The sequence below is a fragment of the Xenopus tropicalis genome, chromosome 1, assembly GCF_000004195.4.
Source record: "Xenopus tropicalis strain Nigerian chromosome 1, UCB_Xtro_10.0, whole genome shotgun sequence".
Classification (NCBI taxonomy): Eukaryota; Metazoa; Chordata; class Amphibia; order Anura; family Pipidae; genus Xenopus; species Xenopus tropicalis.
In genome coordinates, this window is record NC_030677.2 from 21412732 (window position 1) to 21435464 (window position 22733).

The 22733-nt window shown below is 43.7% G+C and overlaps 1 protein-coding gene across 1 annotated transcript in view; it reads right to left on the reverse strand.

Annotated features, from left to right (window-relative positions):
• Positions 1-20147: 20147 nt before the first annotated feature.
• mxd4 (MAX dimerization protein 4) overlaps positions 20148-22733 on the reverse strand; it is a 37255-nt gene continuing 34669 nt past the window's right edge. The window contains exons 5-6 of the mRNA NM_001102769.1: positions 22523-22682; positions 20148-20349 (exon numbers count right to left, since the gene is read on the reverse strand). Of these exons, the coding sequence (NP_001096239.1) occupies positions 20207-20349; positions 22523-22682 (303 nt within the window). The 3' untranslated portion in view covers positions 20148-20206. The remainder of the gene's footprint in view (positions 20350-22522; positions 22683-22733) is intronic.

The following is a 22733-nucleotide window of genomic DNA, read 5'->3' on the forward strand; positions in this document are numbered from 1 at the left end:
CAATTTACATTTTCACCGGTGGGATGGCAGTTCGGGGAGATTAGTCGCCCGCGAACAGGGAGATTTGTCCTATAGGATCAGGCACAGATGTCATTTGCCAGACAAAGCACCCATGCAATGGCATCCACTTTGTCAAATCGGATGCAAATACTACACACTTTGCACACTGCGCCCTTATATCTGTACAAGGCAGTTTGAGAATGCAGTGGCACAAGACAGTGGCACCTGGGTCCCCCTTCAAAAAAAAAAATCTTCAGGAGGCCAGGCACTAAGCTCCGCAAATAGCATCAAATTGTATCATGGCGATAAGGGGGGGTTACAATACAGCAGACCCATTGGTTTAGCCCCCCCCCCCAGGTCTGCTGTATTGTAGTTATGCCACTGGCACAAGATACAGACAAACAAGCACCAGTACCCAGAAGGAGATGGAACTTGCAAAGGCTTAAGGTTCTTAGTAGAACGCTACTTTTAGTGGTCTGGTCCTTCAGTGGAAGGCACTTAGGCTACTGTCACATGGGGCAGTTTATACACACGCTAAGAAACAATCCGTCTGCTCCAATTCACTCTCGGGATCAGATTGAGGCGGTGGGGAACTGGTGGGCCCCACGGCCTTCACCATCCCAGACCCACACCTTCCACCAACTGCAGGCACTAGCACATACCCCGCTCCCTATCGTAGCCACAAGGAGTAAATGAGATATGTGCTGAGGTGGGGGGGGTCCCAGGGTGACAGTCCTGGTGGGCTCCAGACACCCCAATCTGACCATGGCTCATTGAGGACTTACCTCCATATTTGTGTATATTTATGTAGTCATAGAACCCTATGTTGATCTCTAATGTTGATCTGTATTATTTAGAAAAAAGGGGGTGCACTGTCTGCATTTACCATTCAGTTTATTGTCATGCAATCCAGCCAGTTATATCCCCCATGTCTGCCTGTGCTCAGAACCAAGGATAATATCAACAGACACATCAGAACCAAATAAGGCTGCTTTTAGAGAAGATCAAGCCTTTAATTATGTCTGGGACACTACAGGCAATCTCCGCTCTTTAGAGACCAGCTCCGAGGCTGCATTTTCCGCTCACATACCATAAAATCCTTTAATCTGCAAGAGCCTTTATAAAGGCTGATGGACCATAAGATTAAGAGACGTGTGGAATGCTGATTGGGAAAAGGCTCGATATCCAGCGATGATGGCTGATAAGTATGAGAGATGTTAACGTGTTCCTATTATAGTCTAGACTGCAGACTGTGGGCTAATGTATGGGAGGGAATACTATCAGCCCCTGGCATCAGTCCCAAGTGCCCCTCCATCAGCTTTTAATTCAACGTCAAGGCCTGACTGTAATCTTTACACACACTCGAAATGACGCTGAGTGACCCTTATATGTAAATGTATGTGAAATGCTATTGTTATTTCAGTTACTGCTGTAGGACAATTGTTGGGTTAAAGGAGAAGGAAAGTAAAAAAATGATATTAATATATTTGGAAAGGGCACCAGCCCCTGTCATGAATCGCTACATTACAAAGTTACCTGCTGCTTTTGGATCGGCGCACCATCCCTAAGAAGATTTGCCCGTGTTTGTTGTTTGGCGCCGACATTTTCAAAACCCTTGACGTCACTTCCCCCTTCGCCTGATCTTACTGCGCATGCGCAGCTTCGTGACCCCTTCGACGTAACGCTTCATACTGGCGCGCTCGTCATATTGGCGCGCTCGTTTGTCAGGTCTCGTCTTGCCATAGTTGCACTGAGTAAGTTTGGGGAAAGAAGGGTTTGAAGCACCCAGATTTTTATGGGGATGTGGGACTGTGGCTGTGGGATGGCTGGTGGCTGTGCGATAGTGGGACTGTGGCTGTGGGATAGTGGGAGTGTGGGAAGGCTGGGCATGTGGAACTGTGGGATAGTGGGAGTGTGGGAAGGCTGGGGATGTGGGACTGTGGCTGTGGGATAGTGGGAGTGTGGGAAGGCTGGCGATGTGGGGCTGTGGGATAGTGGGAGTGTGGGAAGGCTGGGGATGTGGGACTGTGGCTGTGGGATAGTGGGAGTGTGGGAAGGCTGGGGATGTGGGACTGTGGCTGTGGGATAGTGGGAGTGTGGGAAGGCTGGGGATGTGGGGCTGTGGGATAGTGGGAGTGTGGGAAGGCTGGGGATGTGGGACTGTGGCTGTGGGATAGTGGGAGTGTGGTAAGACTGGGGATGTGGGACTGTGGCTGTGGGATAGTGGGAGTGTGGTAAGACTGGGGATGTGGGACTGTGGCTGTGGGATGGCTGTGCGATAGTGGGACTGTGGCTGTGGGATAGTGGGAGTGTGGTAAGACTGGGGATGTGGGACTGTGGCTGTGGGATGGCTGTGGGATAGTGGGGATGTGGGACTGTGGCTGTGGGATAGTGGGAAGGCTGGGGATGTGGGACTGTGGCTGTGGGATGGCTGGTGGCTGTGGGATGGCTGTGCGATAGTTGGACTGTGGCTGTGGGATAGTGGGACTGGCTGTGGGATGAGGGACTGTGGCTGTAGGATGGCTGGTATAGTAGGGAGAGATGGTGCCTATAGTAGCAGTGGGGGATAATAGCCTCTGGGAATGGACTGGGGCTGTGGGATAGCAGGTATAGTAGGGAGAGATGGTGCCTATAGTAGCAGTGGGATAATAGCCTCTGGGAAGGGACTGTGGCTGTGGGATAGCAGGTATAGTAGGGAGAGATGGTGCCTATAGTAGCAGTGGGGGGATAATAGCCTCTGGGAAGGGACTGTGGCTGTGGGATAGCAGGTATTGTAGGGAGAGATGGTGCCTATAGTAGCAGTGGGGGGATAATAGCCTCTGGGAAGGGACTGGGGCTGTGGGATAGCAGGTATAGTAGGGAGAGATGGTGCCTATAGTAGCAGTGGGGGGATAATAGCCTCTGGGAAGGGACTGGGGCTGTGGGATAGTAGGTATAGTAGGGAGAGATGGTGCCTATAGTAGCAGTGGGATAATAGCCTCTGGGAAGGGACTGGGGCTGTGGGATAGCAGGTATAGTAGTGAGAGATGGTGCCTATAGTAGCAGTGGGATAATAGCCTCTAGGAAGGGACTGGGGCTGTGGGATAGCAGGTATAGTAGGGAGAGATGGTGCCTATAGTAGCAGTGGGATAATAGCCTCTGGGAAGGGACTGGGGCTGTGGGATAGCAGGTATATTAGGGAGAGATGGTGCCTATAGTAGCAGTGGGATAATAGCCTCTGGGAAGGGACTGGGGCTGTGGGATAGCAGGTATAGTAGTGAGAGATGGTGCCTATAGTAGCAGTGGGATAATAGCCTCTGGGAAGGGACTGGGGCTGTGGGATAGCAGGTATAGTAGGGAGAGATGGTGCCTATAGTAGCAGTGGGGGGATAATAGCCTCTGGGAAGGGACTGGGGCTGTGGGATAGCAGGTAGCAGCTTTCTGCTCTATCCAGCTCGATTTCAGCACAGCAAATGCAGCCAGAGGCACTGTGCAGGACTAGAAAAAACACAGGAGCATTCCGATTGGACAGTAGAGTGAAGTGGGCGGGGCTAAGGGGGGTCAAACATTTCTTCAGAGACTGCAGATCTTGAAAGGAAAAAAAAAAAAAAAAACAGAGCTCTCTGCTGTGCACTGAGCATGTCTGTGTCCTGGACAATCTGTGTTCAGTGAGACAGGAAGCTGCACAGGCTTAGAGCAGGTACTGCATTTACTGACAAGACTTTTCCATGTCAGAGCCAGATTAAGCAACAGCACGGTGAGTTCAGGAAATATGTTAAGGACTGTGTTAAGGCTAAGTTATTGAGCTCATGTTGTTTTTAGACTTTCCTTGTCCTTTAAAAGCACAGAGTGACTTACACCCCCTTAACTTACTATCCCAGCAGCCACTTGGCCCTGCAAATCTGACCAGTTCCTGGCTCAACACTAAACTAATGGTGACAATTATTATTATTATTATTATTATGTCATATAACCTTACATTCTCTGAACTGATGAAAAGGCAACCAACCCATCCTCCAGGATCCTTTAGAGCTAAGACACACAGAGCTACTTGACACAACTACAAAATAGACAATATAATCATAAAATATAAATGATCATAATTTAATGCTAATTGTCTCTACATGTGTGTTAGCAGAAGTCATTCTCAGTAATGGCAGGGGATTTCCTGGAGTTTTGTAACCACGGGCTACAAGTAGCTCTGTGTGCTTTAGCCCTTAGGGCAGGGGTGGCCAGACTTCTTTCCTTCCCAATCGACTGACGACTGGGGAATGTGGAAGTGCGGCGTCAATGCGTACGTACGTGACGCAGCATACGTACGCATTCACGCAGCACTTTCACATCCCCCGCTTCATCGCGGTCCACCAGAAATCCACAGGGGATCGACTGGTGGACCGCGATCAACGTATTGCCCACCCCTGCCTTAGGGTGAAGACACACGGAGCTACTTAGTAGCAGCTATTTGTCACGGCTACTAAACTCCACAAAATACCCTGCCATAGACAATACTGAGAATTGCCTCTGCTAAAACACACGTAGACACAATTATCAGTAAATGATCAGCATTGTCTATTTTAGTAGCCGCGACAAGTAGCTGCAACTAGTAGCTCCGTGTGTCTTCACCCATAAAGGGGAACTTCAGCTTCCGAACCAGTTGTATTGCCAGTAAATTTGTAATATCGGCCCTAGCGGGGGTCAAAAGAGGGGTCAAATGCCATTCATGGCTCTCTACTGAACTATGGTAGCATTTTTCATGTAAAATAGGACATTTGTCGCCAAGGATAAGTGCTTATTTGTAGGTGCTGGATGAACAGATAAGAGGGTGGCCAAAATATTATGGTCTGTTGCAATGACAATTTGTAAGGAATATCTATCTGGCATTTGTTGTCTGCATTTCCGCCACTTAGCTCCATCTCCTTCCAGCATTTACTTAGTTAATGCCACGACAAGTCATTATTTGCCCCCAGAAACATGGATAGGAGTCTAAATAAGATGCTCATTGGCATCATGTGACCCATATGTCATACAAATATAATTCTTTCCTACTTCTGACTCCTAAATGTTTATACAGACAGGCGAATGCACGGCCATGTAGATCCGTATCCAGCTAATATGAGGCTAATAGGAGGTAAATGCGCTTTTTCCTTTCCCTTATGCAGTTATGAGTCTGAGAGGAAGAAATTGCAGCTTGGAGATCATATGACATAGCCGGTGTTCCCTGCAGACATTGTAGCGAGACTTCCGAATTCCTCCCGGTGGGAATCCTACTTTTGGGACTCCAACCGCCTGCCATCTGGACTCTGGTGCTGTAATTTAGTTCTTTACAGGGGATTAAAGGATTAAAATAACCGAGTAACGTCTTTATTCTTGAGGGGCCCTAAATCATGAATGTGGTTCTAAAAACCCCCTTGTAAGTACCATCGCTTAAATATAAAGCAAATAAAAGAGTCTATGTTATTTTATGAGATGTACATTTGGGTTAAATCGGGAGAAACTGACACATATACAGGTATGGGACCCCTTATCCAGAAACCCATTATCCAAATTACGGAAAGGCCATCTCCCATAGACTTCATTTTAATCAAATAAATCACATTTTTAAAAATGGTTTGCTTTTTCTCTGTAATAATAAAACAGTACCTGTACTTGATCCCAACTAAGATATAATTACCCCTTATTGGGGCAGAACAGCCCTATTGGGTTTATTTAATGGTTAAATGATTCCCTTTTCTCTGTAATAATAAAACAGTACCTGTACTTGATCCCAACTAAGATATAATTACCCCTTATTGGGGCAGAACAGCCCTATTGGGTTTATTTCATGGTTAAATGATTCCCTTTTCTCTGTAATAATAAAACAGTACCTGTACTTGATCCCAACTAAGATATAATTACCCCTTATTGGGGCAGAACAGCCCTATTGGGTTTATTTAATGGTTAAATGATTCCCTTTTCTCTGTAATAATAAAACAGTACCTGTACTTGATCCCAACTAAGATATAATTACCCCTTATTGGGGCAGAACAGCCCTATTGGGTTTATTTCATGGTTAAATGATTCCCTTTTCTCTGTAATAATAAAACAGTACCTGTACTTGATCCCAACTAAGATATAATTACCCCTTATTGGGGGCAGAACAGCCCTATTGGGTTTATTTCATGGTTAAATGATTCCCTTTTCTCTGTAATAATAAAACAGTACCTGTACTTGATCCCAACTAAGATATAATTACCCCTTATTGGGGGCAGAACAATCCTATTGGGTTTAATTACTGTTTAAATAATTTTTTTAGCAGACTTAAGGTAGGAGATCCAAATTACAGAAAGATCCCTTATCCGGAAAACCTCAGGTCCCAAGCATTCTGGATAATGGGTCACATACCTGTATTTCCTTTTAAATTAAAAAAAAAAAATGGAAATCTTGTGTCATGTAGAATACTGGGCATGAATCTGTCGCCGACTGGTTAAGGGGTTACAGGGACACAAGCTGACATTCCAACCTCCAACAAATGGATACCATTTTAGCCCTAATTGAGCTTAATTATGAGGCATAAGGAAGTTCTACAGGGTGCAAGCTCATGTGGCACACCAGGGGTGGTCTACAGGGGGCAGTGTTTTTGGACTACTTAAAAAATAAGCACAAAGCACCCAGAAATTCCCCCAGGTGCCATCTCCCTGCAGGCTGTAATCACAGTGCCAACAACAGATCAGAAGAGGGTGGGAATCCAGCACCCACAGGTCTCAGAGGAAAGGGGGCAGATTTTAAAACAACAACAACAAAATAGGGCAAACTCTGGAAACATACTAATGTCAGTTTTACTTTAGAGCCACTGATCCATGTATAAACAATACTATGAAGCCATATAGGCACAATGTTCATCCTGGCAAACCATCTCGGGAAAAGCCATCTGCTGCTTCTGCTGAAGATCTACTTGGAGAAATGCACTCGTCACTCCCTGTAATCCCACCGCGCAAATCCTTCTCATGGGCAGAAGGCCGCGGAGCTCAGAAAGGAATCCAACACAAAGCTCCTCACATAAACAACATAAATGCTGGCAGTGCCCCAACTGGGCACAGGGATGTCTCTCATTGGGCGATGCTGCTCACGTACTCACTTCTTTATATAACACAATACACACATACAGGGCCGGCCTTTGGGTGCCACAGACTGAGCATTCTACTCCCAAATGGAGCCTTGTAACACTCAGCACTCACAGTAAGCAGCATGGATATTATGTTAGCAAAATAAAACTCTTGAGGGATCAATTAAAACCTCTAAGGCAGTGGGCAGAGTGCAAAAAACAGCCCCCCCCCCCCAATTCAGATGCACAAGTTGGGGGCCCTGTTTTTTTCCCCTGGTCTGAGTAAATCACCTCATTGGTGCTGAGTTATAGAAAGTGTTACTGGAGAAAATATATATTTTTTGTTATAACATAGCAAACTTGTGGCTAAAACACCACACTTGAGTTTATAATTGAGTTATCATGTCTTATATGACTCCCTAGGAGTAAATGGACCCCACAAAACAATATTGGGGTTATGTAATGACAGGGAATAAGTTTGCCCAGGATTAGACATATCACCCAATCAGCAGTTAGTACTTACTGGTCACCTATTTAAAAGCTTACATCTTATTGGTTACTGTGGGATACTGCTCCTGGGCAAACTTTTATTACAAATGGGGGTATATTTCTAAAATACACATTCTGATAAATATAAAATGGGTAAAGTAAAAAAGTAATAGCGCTAGCCATTTTTATATCGGAAAATTAGCACTTGTCCTTCACAGCATGTTCCACATATCCGGGGTTAGACTGGGTTGTACAGGGCCCACAGAGACTGCCACCCCCTTGCCCCCCAACCCCGAATATGCATACATTATACTTATCTTTGACTCAATTGGGGAGGGAGATCTGGCCCAGTCCGTCCCTGCACATATCCTTAGATACAAAGATAGACATTACAGTACTATAGGGCATGTAGAATGCAATAAACAATGCAGAACGCAATAAAATCACTAAAAATGCAATAAAACAAAGCCATTTAAAAAATGATTACACAGTGAGATTGGTGGCCAAACAGAATTCCAGTTTGCACTGTGGAATGAACATTTTATGGGCACAAACAAGCAATCAACAATGTTGCTGACTGAAAATGAAATAAAATCTGTTAACATGCAATAAAACCATCAAATTACAATAAAACAAATAAGCCCCAGTGGGCCCTGCACCCCCCTGTCCGCACTACTTCGGAAAGCTGAATTGATGCGTAGGTCCTTCCACTGCCAACTATTGTTGTAGTGGACAAGACAATGCTGATCATTTACTGATAATTGTCTCTGTGTGTGTTTTAGCAGAGGCAATTCTCAGTATTGTCTATGGCAGGGGATTTTCTGGCATTTAGTAGCCATGAAAAAGTAGCTGCTACTAAGTCTTCACCCTAAGGGCTCTGGCACACGGGGAGATTAGTCGCCCGTGACAAATCTCCCATGTCTCGGGCGACTAATGTCCCCGGATTGCCATCCCACCGGCGAAAGTGTAAATCGCCGGTGGGATGGCATACGCGGCGGCGCGATTTCACTGAAATCGTGCAAGTTGCCTTAAGAGGAAACTTGCGCAATTTCACTGAAATCGCGCCGCCGCGTATGCCATCCCACCGGCGATCTCTATCATGATCTCTATTATTCTTTCATTTTTTTAAATGGTGTTTGAATGGTCTTAATTGAATTATTACCTTTTTTTTCTACACCTCCTCAGCTTGAAATATAAAATATATATTTGCCTTTTTAAGGCACCCTTGTCCTTATCTGCCCTCTATCCTCCCTTTGCTGCTAAAACAAAGTGTACCCTCATGGTTGGACTGGGCCCAGGGGGTGTGTGTGGGGGTCATGGAGGGGGTCCCTTGGGGGGGTGCAGGGCCCCTGGGGTGGCAACTCCGGTGGGCCCTTCACCCCCCAGTATGACCCTGTGTACCCTACTTCTAATCTTCTTGGAAGCCTTTCCCCTAGATGCTGAAACCACGTTGTTGGGATTTGCTTCGATTCATACTATCTGGGCAGTGATGTTGGGGATCAGGTCTGGCTCACAGTCAGCATTCCAGTTCATCCCACAGGGGCTCAGCTGGCTTGAAGGCAGTGTTGGACTGGCCCACAGGGATACCAGGAAAACTCACAGTGGGCCCAGGTGTCAGTGGGTCCTCCTGGCTCTTACCATTTGGCCTAATTTATGGTCATTCCCTATTTCTCTATGGGAACACAGAGACTAAATATAAAAGAAGAATAGATTATAGTATGAAAAGATAAAAGACTAGGAAAATATAGAGGTTGAGTGAGGAGTGGATGAAAAATAGTTTGGAGAGTGGGCCCACGGTCTAGGGTTTTCTGGTGGGCCCCTGGGGTCCCAGTCCGACACTGCTTGAAGGCTCTATGCAACCAATCAACTTCTTCCTGAGACCTCCGCTAGCCAATTTTTCAAGGACCTTACTTCAAACAGTTCCTGCTTCAAACAGGAAGAAAGGGCCGGCACGACGTAGGAATCATGGCACCAAGCATAAAATATCAAAGACCACAGCAGTCAATTAGGATATAAAAATTTATATTTATATTACAACGAAAGGATGTTACAGCACAATGCCTTTAGCGCGCTACAAGCTGTAGCAAGCACCATGTACGCGTGTTCAAAATGAAACTTTACAATATTATACATCTTACAAGCTCTAAAGCATTTTGTTTACAGATTTCCAATTGGATCGGGCACGGAACCCACCCAGTGCAGGTCTACAGTTTCACTAGCCACAAGGGCAACCATTCCTGGTCAGAACGAGCACCGCCGTTATGGGACGTGTTGGCTTCCAACACTAGTGCAGAGTAACAGTGAAGCAGTTGGATAAAGCGGACGCCTCTACCTTACACCACTATACGGATGCCATTTTGTCTTGGTTATACATTCAATTAGGACATGGTGGCGTTTGCAAAACTCAGTTTCAGTGGTTGAAAAAAACAGTGCTATGATCAACATCCGGGCAACATATTTCACGCTGACATCAACCCTTCCTGTCCAGGGTTAATTGGGGCGCCAACGTCCCGTGATATTTTCCTTTTGGGGTGTAGATTTTAGTGCAAAGTAGCATTTTGTCTTGTAATTTAACTGGAAGGACTGGAATGACAACTTCTAGTTCTATAAAGGTGACAGCTGTTTCATTTCCTTTAATGTCCAAACGTGAATTCCAAAATTCTATCTACTAGCCAGCAGCCCAGCTGGTCAACAACTGGCCGAATTGTGCAGATAATCTTTATCTTTAAGGAGGATATGGGTGGTAGGAAGCACACATAGGGCAAGGGTAGGCAAGTTGGCTCAACAACCCCTAAACTGGGCAATATTTGTGCTTGTTGAACCAGCTTTATTCTGATTAAAAGGTTATAGGGCTCATTTACCATTGCGGTTGCAGTCAGGCACAAATGGATGCCGCCATTGAACTAACTGACCCCGTTCATTGCATCCAAAGTTGCTCCCTATAGTTGTATTAAGCACCATTGCATCTGTCCCGCCTCCTGTTCTGAATGGCATGTAAGTGTACCCTGAAGCTACTGCCTCAATCAGGCAATAATTCCATGGTTCCCCTTGGGAGCTTCATCAGGAGGCACAGCTGACTTGCCTGGAAAGAAAATGGCATTTTGATGCCGAGCGACAGAAAAGATGCAATCCAATTACATATAGCGGCTTCCTCTTGTCCCCACAATTACACTTGAATTATGGGAACAAATGCTGCATTCTTGGTAAAAAAAAACAACATGGCGGACCATGTCCAAAATTGCACACTGCATGTGCGTAGGTAAATGAGCCCTTGTATCTGAGGAAAGGAACAAACATTTTGCCACTAACATGGCATAGGATAAAAACGTTAATATATTACTTAAAAACTGGAATTAAATTGGGATAAAGGAACATTATGAGTTAAATGAAAAGTCCGGCAAGTCCCAACTGGGTGGGATTAGGAAGAAAGTTGTAAATGGAGCCGGTAATGTGCACAATAAGACATGAATACATAGATAAGGCAAAGCACTGCATGATGAATTCCTTCCAATGGTCAAACCAATATCCGCTCATGGGATCAGTGTATTCCAATTGGAACCATTACCCTGTACACAACATCCAGCAATCATCTCCAGCACGACTCTCATTGAGGGTTATAATAAAATATATATCGACTCTGTACATGGAAGACTAACATCGTCGTCTCTGTGAAATAAAAATATAGAGATTTATCTCAGTCTGACACTCGTAAGACGGACGCGGGGAATGGCGGGGGCTACAGTACGTTTCTCAAGATGCTTTCCGGTTGTACAAATAGATTTATCTACCGAGATACAAAAGCTGAACTGAACATAAGGGAAATATATGGTCGCTATGCAGTCTGGTGCAGACACATTTGGCAAAAGATACAAACACGAAAAAAAAAACGCAACTCTGACGGCGACAGGGCCAGCAAGTAATGGGGCCAGAGGTTTGGTATCAAGCAGAAGGGTTTTTACTTTTTTAGTTGTAACAACTGCTCATGGATCTTGGCCCTGATGGTCAGGTGTAGCAAGGAAGGTCCTTCCACCTCAACCACAGTCAGGTAGCCCAAATTGGAACTAGGGTTGCCACCTGGCCGGTACTTGACAGGCCCAGCCGGTAAACTTCCAGCCAATGCCGGTGCTGGAATTACTAATTTACTGCTGGATTTCCCCTTATAAGGACAGTCCCACCTATGCCCCACCCATTTCCCCGCCCAGTGTGAGATCACCTCCTACTTCCTCACCCAAAGGCCGGTATTACGTCACAAAACAGGTGGCAACCCCAATTGGAACTCATTTATAAACACTGAGCAAATTTGCACATGGACAGAAGCCCATAGCAACTAATCAGTGATTGTTTTTTATTTTTCAGCCACTTGAACAATCAAACATTTGATTGGTTGCCATGGGTTGCTGGGTAGCTGCATATTTTCCCTATGTTAATAAATGAGCCCTACCAAGTGATCTATGGTGAGCACCAAATGGGCGACTTTCTGACTTCCTGGGGCTCAGTTATACTAACTGCATTTACAGCCTACACATAATCATCTTCTTCATACAAGTGATCCCCAAACTAATCACATATTTTTGCTCTCCCTTGAATAAAAAAACTGACCACATTACTGTGGTTACTAAGATGGTTGAGCCTACTTTATGTAAAGGATACAGTTACTGGAACATATACAACTTATGAGTACTTAGTAAGTAGTAGTTTCAGTACCCAGCACCGAGATCTCTGTTCATAAGTATATCCCAAGTATCGCACCCAGATGGGTGATAAAAATATTTAGTTGGACCCCCCATTGCTTCTAAACCATCTAGACACTTGTCTGTGAATGCCCCCTATACCTAGAGCTGGTTATCTCTGCTGCTGGGCATAATCCAGCCATGGAGACCAGTCAGATGTATTTTTTGGGAAACAGCCTATCACAGTCACTATTACATGTGCTTCCCAAGACCTGCTCACATGTCCTCACCCCTTTCTGCAGCTCTGCCAATTGCTGGTAATGTATCTGCTATTCTGATTACTGCCCAAGGAAACCCAACCAAATATCTGCTAAATGCTCTAACATCTAACTAGGGTGGCAGTCTACATATTATATTCCAGTACCCATAAATATTTACTAAATGAGCGCAGACATTCCTAGGTGAACATAAGAACCAAGGAGAAACGTTGCTAAGGACCAGATTCTTCACATTTGGCAGTTTCCTACTGGTTTTCTTTTGGGTCAAACACAGTAGGTACAATGGCATTATGAAATAACTATAGGATTCTTTAAAAACATTAAAATCTGACTGTTGGTTAGATCAGGTCCACTAGTCTGTGCTTCACTGACCAATTCCAATCATTGTGATACTAAAAATGTTAGATGTTATACTTTTATAACAGAGGCACATCCAACCCAATTTGTATCTATAACAATTCATTCAGTGAAAAGGTGAGAAGTATTTGGGTTGTAGTGGTGGAACCTGGGGCACTACAGACTAACCTCCATATGGAATAAAAGGCACTAAATTTGCCCAGGAGCAGTAACCCATAGCACCAATAAGATGTTTGATTTTAAACAGACGACCAGTAAATTCTACCTGCTGATTGGTTGCTATAGGTTACTGCTCCTGGGCAAACGTACTGCCTTTTATTATCAAGTGCCTATTTTTTGTATAAAGAAGGAGATCTGACCTATGAACCTTTGGCTGCTGATGGAAACCGAGGGGCATTAAAATCTTCAAAATGGAGTTGCTGTCCAATCCCTACTCTACTATACTCGCTTGGTACCTACAACTGATGTTCTGTAGGGCCCCAGCAGTATCATTGGAGTATATTGCAGTTTAGCATAAACCTAACGAAAACACAAGATTCACTGACGTGAGAAATCAAATCCAACTGATGATGAACACTGACTGCCATCTAATGTGGCCTCAATACATGCACAGACAGAAAACAAAGCTCTAGGATGGTATTAATCGGCCATGAGTAAGGGTAACATTAATTTTTATTATATTCGTACATCAAAGCACCATTTCCCCGACAGCAGCGAGTATCTGCCAGCAAAACTGTATTATAGCTATAGGCCTTGTGCACACCAGGGACACGTCACATGATTCAGAGAGACGGCAGTTGCAAATATTGCAAGCAGTTCTTCCCCTGCCATTATAATGGGATCTGCTAAATTCCAACACTTTTCACGCTTTTTTGGACAATTCGAGTGACATCGTTCTAACTTCCTGGCTTGCTTAGTGCATACAATGTAGTACAAAAGTGACATTTTTGTCATATTGCACAGGATTCCTATACAGCTGGCCTTTCACACTTAAGCTTGCCATATACAGGCAGACGTAAAGGAAAACTATACCCCAAACAATGTAGGTCTCTATAAAAATATACTGCATAAACCTAATATATAAAACCCTGCTTCATCTAAATAAACCATTTTCATAAAAATATACTATTTTAGTAGTATGTGCCATTGGGTAATCCTAAATAGAAAACTGCCATTTTAAGAATTAAGGGCCGCCCCCTGGGATCATAGGATTCACAGTGCACACAAACAAGCCAAGGCACACACACATGCTAGGCCCCATCAGCCAATGAATGGGCAGAGTTCTGCCTTTTGCTCCCACACTACTTCCTGTAGTTAGAGCTGCATTACTTCCTGTCAGCTGATCTCTGAGGGAGCACACAGCATATCACTAAATGGCGGCTCAAGGGAAAGGATGTAAAAGGGCAATATTTACTGATATATATATTCCAGTTTGACGAGATTCTTTAATAGGTCACTTAATATGATATAAACTGTCTGCTGGTTAAGTATTCATTCTGGGGGTATAGTTTTCCTTTAAGCCGCTGCCTTTAGACCAAGGGACGTGTTTACTAAGACTGGAGATAAATATCTCCGGTGATGTTGTCCATAGCAAACAATCAGCAATAAGATTTGAACAGTCATCTACAAGTTAGAAATCAAAGCAAATACCTAATTGGTTGCTACAGGCAACATCACCGGTAATATTTATCTCCATTCTTAGTAAACATACCCCCAAATCAGCAGTTTGTCTGCCTATGTACAAGCCCTCCCCCCCAAAAAAATCAGCCATATATCATCCAGCCACATTTTAAAAATCCTGTTGGACGAGGACCACATCGGCATGTTGATGCATTTCCCTCCCAACAGACTTGCATAGGAGTCACTTATAATCTAATTATTGGCCCATCATGTATATGGCCAACTCTAGGTATATTGCCCTGGCCCAGTCAACTGGATTTCTTAGGCCTATGAGCAGATCACTCAGGGAAGCTCGGGAAGTGTGATTGGCTGCAGCCCATGTAAATAAGAATAAAGTAGCAATACCTAGCTAAAATTAAATAGATTCCCAATTTTTTGGTCCAAAAAAAATAAGTCAAGTCTCCCATAACCCATATAGAATTGCATGTAGCTGCAACATAAGGCTGAATGTGATTAATCACCAGTGTACACCAGGCCTTGCAATGGCATTTGCTCATTCAGTGATGATTGATGGTAGCGATATGATTGACACAAACTCAAAACAACTTGCATAGTAATATGTGACAATAAAATGATGCTAGAAGAATGCCATGCTATGTATAAACGTGTCCGACTAAAGTCTTGCACACCCTTGAAGAAATCAGTGCCTGGGTATTCCCGGTTTGGCATCACAAAAACATACATTTTCTCTTGCCGTAGTGCAACAGTGCATTTTTATTCATGACACATTTGATCTCCTACAGATCATATTCAGCTGAAGGAATCCCATTACCCCGTAAGGTAGGTTAGTGCTACTAACAGTCTCCAAGAAAACATTATTGTTCAGTGATCTGGAAAGAAAAAGATATTGCATGCACCAAAAGTGATTCATTTCTGCTTGTCGCGCAGACATTGTTTAAATATTGCTATAGGCCCCCGACACAAGGGCGACTTTTGTAATAATTTAACATAACACCAGGACCTGTATCAAAGACGGTAACGAACCCCTTTAGCATAGCCACTAATGAGGTTGTTGTTCAGCTGCCAAATGTAATGAGCGGGCACCTCGGTTACATAGCTGAGAGGTGAGCCCCAAAATTAGGACATGTGATTATGAAAGGAAAAGGTATTTCCTCGTTGGCAAGTTCCATGCCAAGGTAAGTGCAAACAAGGTCCGTAAGCTGCCACAGAATGGACACAATTCCGTGTGGTTCTAACATTGGCAAGCACCAGCAAGTTGGTAGAGTAACAACTACCTTGAGCATGTATTTAAACAGCTAAACATGGCACTCAAGTACAAACAAAAACGCCCAATCAGAATCCAGGCGGCGGGAGACGAAGACCCAAAAGTAGATACCAGCTATTGGTGAATGGAGATACTTGCAGACCAAGTGATCATTTCTCCATATAGTTTGTACAAGTAATTGGCAGAGGCAATAATAATATTATACCCCAAGAGAGCCCTTCAACATTTATGGTTCCTGTTGGCTGCCAAGTGATATATAAAAGGGTCTGCATTGATCCCCTAAGTTGCAAGATGAGAAAACATTACAGAATGCAAGCCAGCAACATGTTATACAGTGTAAAGGTCACCATACACCTTAAGATTTTGGCCCCGGGGCCAAATGATCGAATCATATAGGCGGCAATGGGGCAGTCAGTTCGGGGACTGCATCAACGAGCCTATGTGGTCCCCGATCCGACTGAATCTTTCAGGCCAGATATCGGTCGGGCAGGTCCCTCGTTTCTGCCCCTACACGGAATCTGTCCAAGGGACCGATATCGGTCCGTGTATGGGGACCTTTAGCCACTGAGAGGAGCAGGATGGGGAGGGGGGAAGCTAACAATGCATTTTGAATAACAAGCTCTTAGGACAAATGCTCTCGGCCCCTTCATTAGACATGGTATCATGCAGACAACTAGTATTGGCTCCTCTCACACAGTCAGGGAAGAACTAGTAAGAGAGATATGGAAAGCTGATATGAGGAACCCAGGAATGCCATCTAGTGAGTTGTGCCCAAAGAGTAACTGGCAACTGCCCTACACCAGTCACAGTTAAATGCTTATTGCTTGTTATAGGCCTAATATTGAAAATATACTGAAAAAGAAAAACAATGACTCTGGCATTGCTGTTACTATTGCTATGGTGGACACTTATAAATAAAAGAGCCAAAGGCTACTCCCATTGGACTGGTCACTCTACCATAGAGGAACATGTACCAACCGGTATTGATTCATCTTTGGACATAGAATATTTAAAAGCCGGTTCGATCCCTATGTATTTGGTTATCGATACTAAGTAAAAGATAATATTGAAGGGCATCTCTTGGGTTTCCATTATAGAACCTGCACTGAAAAACAAACTGCTAATAGGACCAAGGGTGTGACGGAAAAAAAAAAACAACCAAAAATAAAATCATTTGGGGAGGCATATGAAAATGGTACCAAGGCACAATATATGACAAAATAGGAGAGTCCCTGAGACTCTGATTTGGATCTGTTCCATCCCACCCAGTCCCAAGAAAATGAGAACATTTAGGAAAATATAATACAAAATCTTTTACAGGAAATATACACTACACTTGCTAATATCACTTGTCAGAGAGGTGTTAGTAGCTTCTTTTGCCTTCCTTAACGGGGGTTTTTTCTCAAACGTTCTTTGCAAGAGGGGCCTGATGCAGGCTGCCCTAATGAACCAGCCTTAAGTGTTTGAAGGTCATTGCCCTACTGAACCAGCCAGGCCAAAGAATATGAAGATTATTCCTCTAAAGAACCAGCCTGACTGAAGCATCTGAAGGTCATTTCCCTAAAACAATGAGCCTGACTGAGAGATATGAGGGTTATTCCTTTAGAAACGAGCCCAACCAAAGCATCTGAAAGCCATTCTCCCTAAAAAGTGAGCCTCACCAAAGTGTTTGAAGGCCATTATGACACATACGTTCCTCATTACTCCTCTTATCTATCAAGTCTCGCTCTAGCAGACTTCCCAAGAGAAATGAGGCTGTTACACAAAAACTAAACTACGACTTCATAGTATTGCTACAATTATCATAGATACACATATTTAAAGTATACAAAATAAACAGTGCCGTTTCACAGCAATTTTTTTTTCCTACTATTTTTTTTTTTTTCCTTTTTCAAATGTCAAAACGTAGTTTCTAGTGTGCAGAGGAAACAAAATGAAATATGCTGTAAAAACTGCTGCAAGTTGCAAGCCATGCCTTTCGGGAAGATGCAGCGAAAAAAGAAATGAAGCAAAAAAAAAATGAATTCTACTTGTATTCAAGGATCTTAGAGATTTTTCTGGTTTGCAGTTGGAGGTACAATAATTAGATCTTTATGTCCAATCAGCCTTTGGTTACTGGAAGTGCATCTCATGTGATGGAAAGGAGTGGGGGGGGGGGGCTATAATGAAAATGAGCCCTAAGGTTTCCACTTTAACATGGAAAAGAAGCACAGTGAACTCTAGGGTAGGGTAAAGCCGCCCATTGGCAGCTTATAAACCCATGTATGGTGTCCAGCAATCAGCCTGCCAACTGATATCTGGGCTAAAACCTAGCAGGTATCTATCAAGCAGGTTGGAAAATGCCAACAGATCTCCACATGATTTGTGCCTGTGAAATCAGCCCAACTTGTGAGTGGAAACACCTGTTTATTTGGCAACCTCAAAAAACTACCAGATCTATTTGTGTATGGGCAGCTTAACAAAAAGACATCACTATTTAAACTTAGTAAATCCTTATCCCGGAATATAACACTTTGAAGACACACTGGGCTACTAGTAGCAGCTACTTTTTCACGGCTACTACCCTGCCATAGACAATAATGAGAATTGCCTCTACTAAAACACATGTAGAGACAATTATCAGTAAATGATCAGCATTGTCTATTTTAGTAGCCACGACAAGTAGCTGCTACTAGTAGCCCTGTTTGTCTTCTCTCTTATAGCTGCATCATTTAAGTAGCATCTTGCTCATGTTCAAGTGGGCAGAATGACAACACATCACAACAACATTACATTCTATGAGTTCCTGATATTTCCTTTTTTTCCCAAGGCATGCCTCTTTAAAGGAAAAATATACCTACACTTTATTTTGTCTTTAAACAGACATGGAAGCCATGGCTTACATGCATGGAACAATTCACCATCCATGCACGGGCATATATGTGGGACTGTCGTATAACTTGCTTAAAAGACTCTCCCTGGGCAGCAGTAAAGCCATTACAGTCTACTAGAGGTGCTATTATTGCTGTGTATGAATTCTAAGCAAGCTTGTGGCCAGTACCATCTGTAAGTAGGAACACAACTATGAAAAGAATGAATATTCAGCGTGCACTGTAAGCTCCAGATGGCATGACCCTTAATGGAGTGCAGCTGGAGCAATGCGCTTTGCTGCAGGATAGCAACACTCTCAGCGCACTTACAATGTGGGTGCTCTGCACGATTAAAGCTCCATTAAAGGTACCTCCACCTGTCCAGGTATAAAGCTGAATTTAAGTGGACATCATCTCCAAACATGAAATGCACATTCTTTTCCCTTGACCGTCAATGCACAGCAAATGGATGCATCTCTGGTCGCTCAACAGTGGATGGACAATAATTTGAATGGAACAGAATAATATCCCATAAAGTCTCAGAGCAAACACCTTTTTTTTTTTTTACAGTAAAGAGTCTGAAAAATAAAATCTCCTATCAAAGATCACCTTGACATACAAAAGTCATAGAAATTGGACTTCTCTCTTCCTCTCCGAATCCAAGTGCTTAAAATACTGACGCTACAAAATTCATTTACCTGTACTTCAAGAAAATGTAGATTTTTTTTATATAGATATATATATATATCTTTATATATTCTTACGTATAGCTATGAAATTTGACCAGCATTGTACAAATTCTTCTTCATTCTCAAAACTAAATGGTTCTCTGGTAATCAAAAATAATCCGACCTGCGCCTTTTCTCTGTTTCTGTGTAATACTATATAATGGAATGATATGATTGTAGAACAGGGCTTTGTTGAGCTTCTACTTTATATTTCGTTAATGTCCCCCCCCCCCCCCCCCATTACCTCACACCAAAACTCACGGCCCAAGTTAGAGAAGAGGGGAGGGGGCTCCAAGGCAACACTGAGAAGTTGGGGGCTAACAAACATTTTGGGGGCTGATATCCTTGATACATGTGCTGTTAATATCTTACAATGGGGCTCATTTACTTTATGACTGGGAAAAAATTACCTCACTGTAGGACTCACAGCAACCAAAATAACTTGCTTGGATCAGTCTGCTGAACACTGAATGCAAATATCTAATCTGGTTGCTATGGTTTACTGCACTTCGGCAACAGTGCCCAGTGTGGTAAAAGAGCTCCAGTATATATTCCACCCAAGGTCCCCCCCCTTCTCTCCTTGGCAAGTGCCCCTATGCTAAAACTTGGCCGTTCCACAATGTACTTTTTTTCTCCCCTGCAACATAGTGCCTTGTTGCAATCTGTAGTGGTGTGGTTACAATGCAAGGGGCCTCAGCACATAAAAGCTCCTTGTCGGGACTGAGCATGTTCAGCCCTTGCCAAATGGCAGTTGACATATCAGTAACTTTCTTTTTTGAAATTCTTTTTTTTTTTAAGTTTTTTTTCCTTGTTTTCTCTTTATAAGTGCCTTCAGCTTGGTGGTCCTGAATTGGTCCAGTGTTCAGGCCACTATGAAAGTCTGGAATTGAGCCTCAGGGAATGTGTGTATCCACTACTGCTGGAGCCGCTTTGCAAACTGTAGTGGTCATCAACGTCACTGCCAATACTGTCTATTTCCCCTGGCGTGAACTCCATGCCTTCAATATCGACCTCTGAGGAGAGAGGAAATGGAGAGGTTCAGCCATAACATTTGCATGCATCGGTTGTAACATTTGTAAATATTAATTAGGTGTATAACTAAGATAATGATGTGAAATGTACGCTGAGAATGGGGACTGGCATGGCCTCAGAAAGGCTCACTGTGATCAGGGTCGGACTGGACCACCGGGACACCAGGAGAAATCCCAGTGGGCCCCGGCGGCCCAAACCCGACCCGACCCTTGCCAGCGCTCCCATTGTGTGACCGTTCCTCCCCTAATGCGTTAAAGTTATGTGCGCTCAGCGAGGATGCCGGGTTGGGGACCCTGCAGGATCCATGATGCAGGAGGCCCGGTGGGCCTTGCAACCCAAGTCCGACCCTGACTGTGATTGGCTAACTTGCTGCATGCAAATTATGATATACCAAGCTATCATTAAAGGGAACTAAAGCGCAACTAAAGAAGTAGGGCTTCTGGGCTTCTGTACCAGCCCAAGGCAACCATAGGCCTTTAGCAGGGAAGGTCTGTGCCCCCATAGATGCCCCAGTAGCCCCCCATCTTCTTTTCTGCTGATTCCCTGCCCATACTCTGTGCTGCTGTAACTTACCTGAGCTTAGGGGCCCACTCACTATATACTGTATATATACCGAGTATAAATGGCACACTATACTGTATATATAGAATATAAATGTCACACTATACTGTATATATAGAATATAAATGTCACACTATACTGTATATATAGAATATAAATGTCACACTATACTGTGTAGCAGGGAAGGTCTGTGCCCCCAAAGATGCCCCATTAGCCCCCCCCATCTTCTTTTCTGCTGATTCTCTGCCCATACTCTGTGCTGCTGTCACTTACCTGAGCTTAGAGACTCACTCACTATATACTGTATATATAAAATATAAATGTCACACTGTACTGTATATATAGAATATAAATGTCACACTATACTGTATATATAGAATATAAAGGTCACAATATACTGTATATATAAAATATAAATGTCACAATATACTGTATATATAGAATATAAATGTCACTATATACTGTATATATAGAATATAAATGTCACACTACACTGTATATATAGAATATAATGTCACACTACAGTATACTGTAAATATAGAATATAAATGTCACAATATTGTGACATTAGTAATTTATGTGGATTTACATTACATGGCAGCCCAGAAACCAGTGCAGTAAACAGAATTTAATAATCAGCCCTATAGCATCACTTTATATGACAGGCCAACCTCATACTCTGTAATAATTTCCTATGACCCCTAAGCTTAGCTTCTCAGCTGCTGCCCTGAGAACACCAACGGGGTTATGTAAAAAAGGAACCAAGTTTGCCCAAGTGCAGTAACCCATAGCAACCAATCAGCAGGTAGAATTTTCTGGTGACTTGTTTAAAAACACACATGTTGATGGGTCTATGAATAACTGCTCCTGTGTCCTGTATTACATATGGTGGTACGCATGAACCACCTACGGGTGGGCGATATCGGGAGAATCCCTGGGGCCAAACGATCAAATTATAATGGCGGGTATAGGAAAAATCGGTCCGGGAGCTGCATCAATAAGCCGATGCGGTCCCCGATCCGACTAGATTTTTTAACCTGCCCGATCGATATCTGGCAGATTTCAGGACAGGTATCAGTTGGGCAAGCCCGTCGGTAGGGCCCAATTAGCTGCCGAATCGGTCTAAGGGACCGATATCAGCAGCTAGAATCGCCCCGTGTATGGGGACCTTTAAGCAACAGAAACTGTCATCTTAGTATTTCTCAGTGACAAGTATTACTAGGGTAACGAACATGTTACTTAGCAGAAGGCCTTTCGTGATTATTACATAGCCGCACATCTGTGTGCTCTATTTTGAACCGCCGCTTCCCCTATGATTACAATGATGACTGAGTTCATCATCAATGTATTGCAATAAGCAGTAGGGTGCAGGCGTGTAGGGACCCTAGGGCAGGCAGTAAGGACAGGGCTCCCCTGTGCCCCCCGACGCTGCATTCTGTACCTAGTACCGGATTTTCAGTCCAGCTCCAGGTGCAGAGTGCATCATTCCCAGGGCGCAATCGCTTGTTAAATGAGTGTAGCCCAGTGTAGCCCAGCCATAATTAGAATTATATAGAGCCAAAATAGGCAAGGTGACCAATTATTCTCCATTACCTTGCTCCGAATCTGTGGATATAATGGAGCCCATGCTGTCAGTGCGCATTCGTTCCATCCCGTGCACGGAGAGCTGCTCTAAACGGCGCTTGAGGTAGCGATGTTCTCTCTGAAGCTGTTCTTTAACATTGAGAGCTTTTCTGTCCTGTTCTTCTAGTTTCTACCAGAATTACCAACAAAAAAAAAGACAGACTATGATAAGCAGCAGCAG